Source organism: Salvelinus alpinus, chromosome 32 (assembly GCF_045679555.1).
Source record: "Salvelinus alpinus chromosome 32, SLU_Salpinus.1, whole genome shotgun sequence".
Classification (NCBI taxonomy): Eukaryota; Metazoa; Chordata; class Actinopteri; order Salmoniformes; family Salmonidae; genus Salvelinus; species Salvelinus alpinus.
Genome location: NC_092117.1, coordinates 16,825,800 through 16,833,001, shown reverse-complemented (window position 1 = coordinate 16,833,001; position 7,202 = coordinate 16,825,800). Strand labels below are relative to the sequence as shown.

The following is a 7,202-nucleotide window of genomic DNA, read 5'->3' as shown; positions in this document are numbered from 1 at the left end:
TTTCTCTCTACCGAATCTGATGTCTCGACCTCTGAATTCTCGGCTATGAAAAGCTAACTGACATTTACTCCTGAGGTGCTGATCTGTTGCACCCTCTACAACCACTGTGATTATTATTTGACCCTGCTGATCATCTATGAACGTTTGAACATCTTGAAGAACGATCTAGCCTTAACGATCTAGCCTTAAACTAATGTACTCTTATAGTTTCCACCCGGCACAGCCAGAAGAGGACTGGCCACCCCTCAGAGCCTGGTTCCTTTCTAGGTTTCTTCCTAGGTTCCTGCCTTTCTAGGGAATTTTTGCCACCGTGCTTCTACATCTGCGTTGCTTGCTGTTTTGGGGTTTTTGGCTGGGTTTCTGTATAGGTACTTTATGACAACCCCTGATGTAAAAAGGCTTTTATAAATACATTTTGATTTGATTTGATTTAGCTAACTTTGTACCTTTCCTTCCTTCCTGTTCTCTCAGAGGTATCCAGCAGCAGATGTCGAGCTACAGGGAGACGGTGCGGCGGGTGGGGGAGGAGACGCGCCGGCAGACCACCACGGGCCAGCACCGGGACGACGCTCCCACCTGTGGCATCTGCCACAAGACCAAGTTTGCTGACGGCTGTGGCAGCCTCTGCTCTTACTGCCAGACCAAGTTTTGTGCCCGCTGCGGAGGGAGGGTGTCCTTGCGCACCAACAGTGTAAGAGAAACTTGTAGACACACACACACAAATACACACAAAATCGCCCCTGTTTACTCCACTTTCACCGACGGTGTGTAGTCTAAGCAGGGGCAAAGGTGTTTGTGCTCAGGTGGAGGAAATGTGCTGGGCCAGAATAGCTATTTGTGTGTGTGTGTGTGTGTGTGTGTGTGTGTGTGTGTGTGTGTGTGTGTGTGTGTGTGTGTGTGTGTGTGTGTGTGTGTGTGTGTGTGTGTGTGTGCGTGCTTGCGTATGTGTGTGTGTGTGTGTGTGTGTGTGTGTGTATTCTGCAGCAGTGCATGACCCAGGTAGAGGCTGGTAAAGGTTAATTGGGTATTAGACCGGGACTGGCGGCAGGGGGGGTCTCTGTGTTCCACCCTGGGGGGTTGAGCCTGGGCTACAGACATGTTGGGGTAGGGGTGGCCCCATGCAGGAAGCCCACCCAGCCACCCACAGTGTGATATTTAATGATTTAATTATTTAACCTCCCCTCCCCACATACATATATGCATGCACTGAAAGACACACAAACACAAACACACACACACACACACACACACACACACACACACACACACACACACACACACACACACACACACACACACACACACACACACACACACACACACACACACACACACACACACACACACACACACATTGGTTTTACTATACAAGTGGGGAACAAAACATTTATTACCATTCAAAATCCTATTTTCCCTAACCCCTAACCTTAACCCCAAATCCTAATCCTAACCCCTAACCCTAATTGTAATTCTAATTGTAACCCTAACCCTAAACCTAACCCCTAAGATTAAAATAGCATGTTTCCTTTCTTTTTTTCTTCTTGTTTTACTATCCTTGTGAGTACTTTTGGAACCCAAAAGGATAGTAAAGTTATAACACACACACACACACACACACACACACACACACACACACACACACACACACACACACACACACACACTTATTAAGTAGCCCTAACGAGCACAGTGTGGAGAGGCCAGTGGGTGTGAGAGAGGAACGATAGTTGTGGAGAGCTTTGAAACAGGGATTACCTACCTGTTGAGTCCCCCCCGCCCCACCACCTCAACTCATAATCAATCAGTCCTGCGCTGCTGTTAAGGAAGTTTGTGTACTACCTCATTTGATTTGGATGAAAACACTCTATAAGGTGTGTTCTCTCAAGCAGGTTTGGATGTGTCCTCGTTTCACCTTGTCAATCTCTCCCTCCCTCCCATCTCTTTCTCTTTTCCTCTCCTATGCCACCGGGATGCTTTGCAACAGGAGGACAAAGTGGTGAGTTGTTTCTCTTGCTGTGAAGTCATAGTAGTTCAGTGAACTTCATTTGCAACCAGAACTTTTTGCAGCATTTTACCAGCATCATGTTCTGTCATAGGGGTACAAGGTGTAAATGCAGGAATGTGACTCATCAAGACCTTGAAGGGATAGTGCGAGATTTTGGCAGTCAAGCCCTTTTTTCTACTTAGCCAGAGTCAAATGAATTAATGGATACCATATTTATGTCTCTGTGTGCAGCTTGAAGGAAATTGCTAACTAGTGTTAGCGCAAGCTGGATGTACCTATAGACATCCAGTCATTGCTGGGGGAAAAAAGGGCTTACTTGCCAAAATCTTGCACTATTTCGTTAAGATATGTAGCCAACAAAAAGGTGGAACCTCCTCGAGTGTCGACCAACAGTACTCCACTAACGGTCACTAGACCACAGAGTGTAACATTACATACCATTAGGTAGTACTCCGGACATGCCTTTTACACCATACAGCACTCTTACAGTTATGTCCAGTTTCAAACCTTACATGCCCTTGGCCCCGTTCCCTCAGTGGAGCTGCCAAACCATCCCTTTATTGGTATTTGGCTCAGTGGTGCTTTGGCCTTCCAACAGTTCTTGAGAGTAGTGTAGACACTAGTATCCACCAACCCCCCTACAGCACAGTACAACAGCACTAACTCTAATGAGGCTTTGGCAGTACAAGCTGTACCTGAGTAGCATGTGTAAGCCCTGTGTATGACCTGTGTAGCCCTATGCATTCACTACATAGCCTGGAGTGTAGGTTGTGAGGACTCTGCATATTGTTTGTGTTGCCCCAATGTCTAACCTATGCTGCCCTCTGTATTTGTTTGAAGCCCCAGATGGGGTTCGAAAAAAGAGAAAGCTCCTACGTTGAGACTATTTATCCCCTATGTATGGCCTATGTCTGTATGTAGTCACTGTTTATAGCTTGCGTAGTCTATATATGGTGTGGCTAATGATAAGCAGTGGCCATTATCTACAGCAAGTGTCCCCAATTACATTCAGCCGTGGGCCGATTTTTCCTTGTGTGGATGGTCAGTTGGCCGGAATTTAGTTCTACCTAATTCCTAGTGATTTTACAGTGTTTTAAGTCCAACATTGAACATTAAAAAAAAATACAAATACATTTGGCAGATCTACAATGATGGCGGATCTCATGGTGAAATCTGTGTTTGTGCATAAGCCAAGTGTTTCTCACAGAAAACATTTTTGAAGTCTGATTTATCTCCCAAGAGAGTATGCACTCTCTCCCCCTCCCCTCTCTTTCTCTTTCCTTCTCATTGTAACATCCTAGGCTATGTTTTTAGAATGTAGTCACATCAGTGTTTGAGACTCTCAGGGTAGCGTTCAGTGTGTACACCAAGTGTCTCTCCCTGCAGCAGTTTGGCTGAGATACAGAAACACACATCCATGTGTCATCTCCTCTGAACGCAACAGCACCTCGTGATTACTATTGATCTCAGTCTCTAGTCTCGCTCCGCTCCGCCATTCATTCACTTCATTGAAATGTCTCATTGACTGGGACCTGAGACAGAGCTATCTCTCGGGTTCCTCCTGTTGTGTCACACATATAGATACAAGCCATACGTACATTATCACATTTGATGAAGCCTATATTTTGCATATTATATCAAATGAACCTGAAGGAACCAGTATATTTCGGATCAATTGAAATTAACCCAAATTTCTTCAATTAAATAAACAGATTGGCTGCAAAAGACTACTCATAGTTTCTCTATGATTAAATCTGTCCAGGAGCCCCTCCATCCCTGTGGCCAGTACCAGGTGAGATTGAACCAACACACCGCAGTACAGAGACATCTAGTGGAGACAGGCAGAAGTACAGTAGACTTCCTGTCCTCTATAGCATTACAGTAGTACTTTCAAGTTTCAAGTTTCATTAGTCGAATGTACAGGATACACATGGTATAAACAATCATCAATTGTTGATGATGATTACTTACAGAAATGATTACTTACAGATTCCTTCTCGACAATGCAACAAAAATAAATAATAAAACGTAACAATATGAACATAAAGTAAATGGCTCAGTAGAATAGAATAAACATGTCAGCATAAGTCAATCAATCAATCAATCAAATGTATTTATAAAGCCATTCTTACATTAGCTGATGTCACAATGTGCTGCACAGAAACCCAGCCTAAAACACCAAACAGCAAGCAATGCAGGTGTAGAAGCACGGTGGCTAGGAAAAACTCCCTAGAAAGGCCAGAACCTAGGAAGAAACCTAGAGAGGAACCAGGCTATGAGGGGTGGCCAGTCCTCTTCTGGCTGTGCTGGGTGGAGATTATAACAGAACATGGCCAAGATGTTCAAATGTTCATAGATGACCAGCAGGGTCAGATAATAATAATCACAGTAGTTGTAGAGGGTGCAACAGGTCAGCACCTCAGGAGTAGATGTCAGTTGGCTTTTCATAGCCGATCATTCAGAGTATCTCTATCGCTCCTGCTGTCTCTAGAGAGTTGAAAACAGCAGGTCTGGGACAGGTAGCACATCCGGTGAACAGGTTAGTGTTCCATAGCCGCAGACAGAACAGTTGAAACTGGAGCAGCAGCACGACCAGGTTTGCCTGGGGACAGCAAGGAGTCATCAGGCCAGGTAGTCCTGAGGCATGGTCCTAGGGCGCAGGTCCTCCGAGAGAAAGAAAGAGAGAGAGAGAGAGACCGGCTAAGACAGGAGAAATACTCCAGATATAACAGACTGACCCTAGCCCCCGACACATAAACTATTGCAGCATAAATACTGGAGGCTGAGACCGCTGTATTATAAGTACAATATAGGAAGGCCCAATTTATAATCCAATATTTACACATGTATTAGGGAAAGGGGATTGGGGGGCAAGTGTTTAAATTGTGAATTATTAACAATAGTAAATAAGAGTCTTGTAACAGCAGTTTTTGTAACGATCGTCTGTTGAATTAGGTGTGGACCAAAGCGCAGCGTGGTAAGTGTTCATGTTACTTTTATTTAAACAGAACACTAAACAAAATAACAAAGAGAATGAACGAAAACAAAACAGTCCTGTCAGGTGCTGCAACACAAAACAGAAAACAACTACCCACAAAACACAGGTGGGAAAAGGCTACCTAAGTATAGTTCTCAATCAGAGACAACGATAGACAGCAACCCCAACTCACGCCCTGACCAAACCAAAATAGAGACATAAAAAGGATCTCTAAGGTCAGGGCGGGACAGTACCCCCCCCCCAAAGGTGCGGACTCCGGCCGCAAAACCTAAACCTATAGGGGAGGGTCTGGGTGGGCATCTATCCGCGGTGGCGGCTCTGGTGCGGGACGTGGACCCTCGCAGCGGGCCCCGGACAGGAGGGACACTCTGGCAGCTCCGGACAGGAGGGCGACTCTGGCAGCTCCGGACAGGAGGGCGACTCTGGCAGCTCCGGACAGGAGGGAGACTCTGGCAGCTCCGGACAGGAGGGATACTCTGGCAGCTCCGGACAGGAGGGACACTCTGGCAGCTCCGGACAGGAGGGACACTCTGGCAGCTCCGGACAGGAGGGATACTCTGGCAGCTCCGGACAGGAGGGAGACTCTGGCAGCTCCGGACAGGAGGGACACTCTGGCAGCTCCGGACAGGAGGGAGACTCTGGCAGCTCCGGACAGGAGGGAGACTCTGGCAGCTCCGGACAGGAGGGAGACTCTGGCAGCTCCGGACAGGAGGGAGACTCTGGCAGCTCCGGACAGGAGGGAGACTCTGGCAGCAACGGACAGGAGGGACACTCTGGCAGCTCCGGACAGGAGGAAGACTCTGGCAGCTCCGGACAGGAGGGACACTCTGGCAGCTCCGGACAGGAGGGACACTCTGGCAGCACCGGACAGGAGGGAGACTCTGGCAGCTCCGGACAGGTCGCAGGCACTGGATACACTGGGCTGTGGGGGAGCACTGGAGATCTGGTGCGTAGCCTTGGCACCACTCTTCCAGGCTGAATGCCCACTCTAGCCTGGCACCTCCAGAGCGCAGGCACAGGTCGAACCGGGCTGTAGGGGAGCACTGGAGCTCTGGTGCTTAGCACTTGCACCGCTCCTCTTGGCTGCATGCCCACCTTTGCCCGGCACGTGCGGGGAGCTGGAACAGGCCGCACTGGGTTCTCCTGGCGAACTGGGGAAACCGTGCCTAGAGCCGGCGCAGGACTCACCGGGCTGTGGAAGCGCACTGGAGGTCTAGAGCGCCAAGCTGGCACAAGACGTGCAGGGCTGGGGAGGCACACAGGAGGCCTGGTGCGTGGGGCTGGCACAGTCTTCACCAGACGGCTAGCACACACCTCAGGACGAGTATGGAGAGCTGACTCAGGTGACATCAACCCGAGGACACGCTCCGTAGGGCGAATGTACCAACACAGCAGCTCTCTCATAGCTCTCTCCTCCAATCTCCCCATCAACTCCTTCACTGTCTCTGCTTCGCTCCCCTCGCTCACCTCCAATTTCACCCCGACTGGCTCTGGTTCCATCCTCGGCTCCGCCGACCGCCCCGTGTGCCCCCCCAAAAATAATTATTGTCCTGGCCAAACTGCTTGGTCCTTTGGTGGTGGGTAGTTCTGTAACGATCGTCTGTTGACCTAAGTATGGTTCTCAATCAGAGACAACGATAGACAGCTGCCTCTGATTGAGAACCACACCCGGCCAAACACATAGAAATAGAAAACATAGAACACAAAACATAGAATGCCCACCCCAACTCACGCCCTGACCAAACCAAAATAGAGACATGAAAAAGGATCTCTAAGGTCAGGGCGTGACAGTTGTGATGTGTGTCTAGCATGTGTGTGTGTGTGTGAGTGAGTGCATCCTTGGGGAGAGTGTGTGTGTGAATGTGTGAGGGCACATTAAAAAATAAACACACTCCCAGTGTGAGTGAGACCAGTCCCAGCCGCACAGACACACATGCACACATGTACACACTCACAGATCATCCGGTCTAATTCACAGAAAAGCCTGTATTGGGAGGGGGGGCCGGGCTAAACTTGTCCTGGGTATCAACCCACTGATGCCTTGTCAGAGGGAAACCTATGTCTGGCCCAACACACACACACACACACACACACACACACACACACACACACACACACACACACACACACACACACACACACACACACACACACACACACACACACACACACACACACACACACACAGAGGTAGGCTTT

At 48.6% G+C, this 7,202-nt stretch overlaps 1 protein-coding gene across 18 annotated transcripts in view; it reads left to right on the top strand.

The window, feature by feature from the left end:
- The window catches only part of rims1a (regulating synaptic membrane exocytosis 1a), a 72,855-nt gene that overhangs the window by 19,407 nt on the left and 46,246 nt on the right, over positions 1-7,202 (top strand). For 17 of the 18 annotated variants that reach the window (XM_071380606.1, XM_071380621.1, XM_071380603.1 and 14 more), the window contains exons 3-4: positions 472-691; positions 1,985-1,996. In XM_071380606.1, the coding sequence (XP_071236707.1) occupies positions 472-691; positions 1,985-1,996 (232 nt within the window). The remainder of the gene's footprint in view (positions 1-471; positions 692-1,984; positions 1,997-7,202) is intronic. The other variant, XM_071380605.1, reaches the window with a different exon arrangement.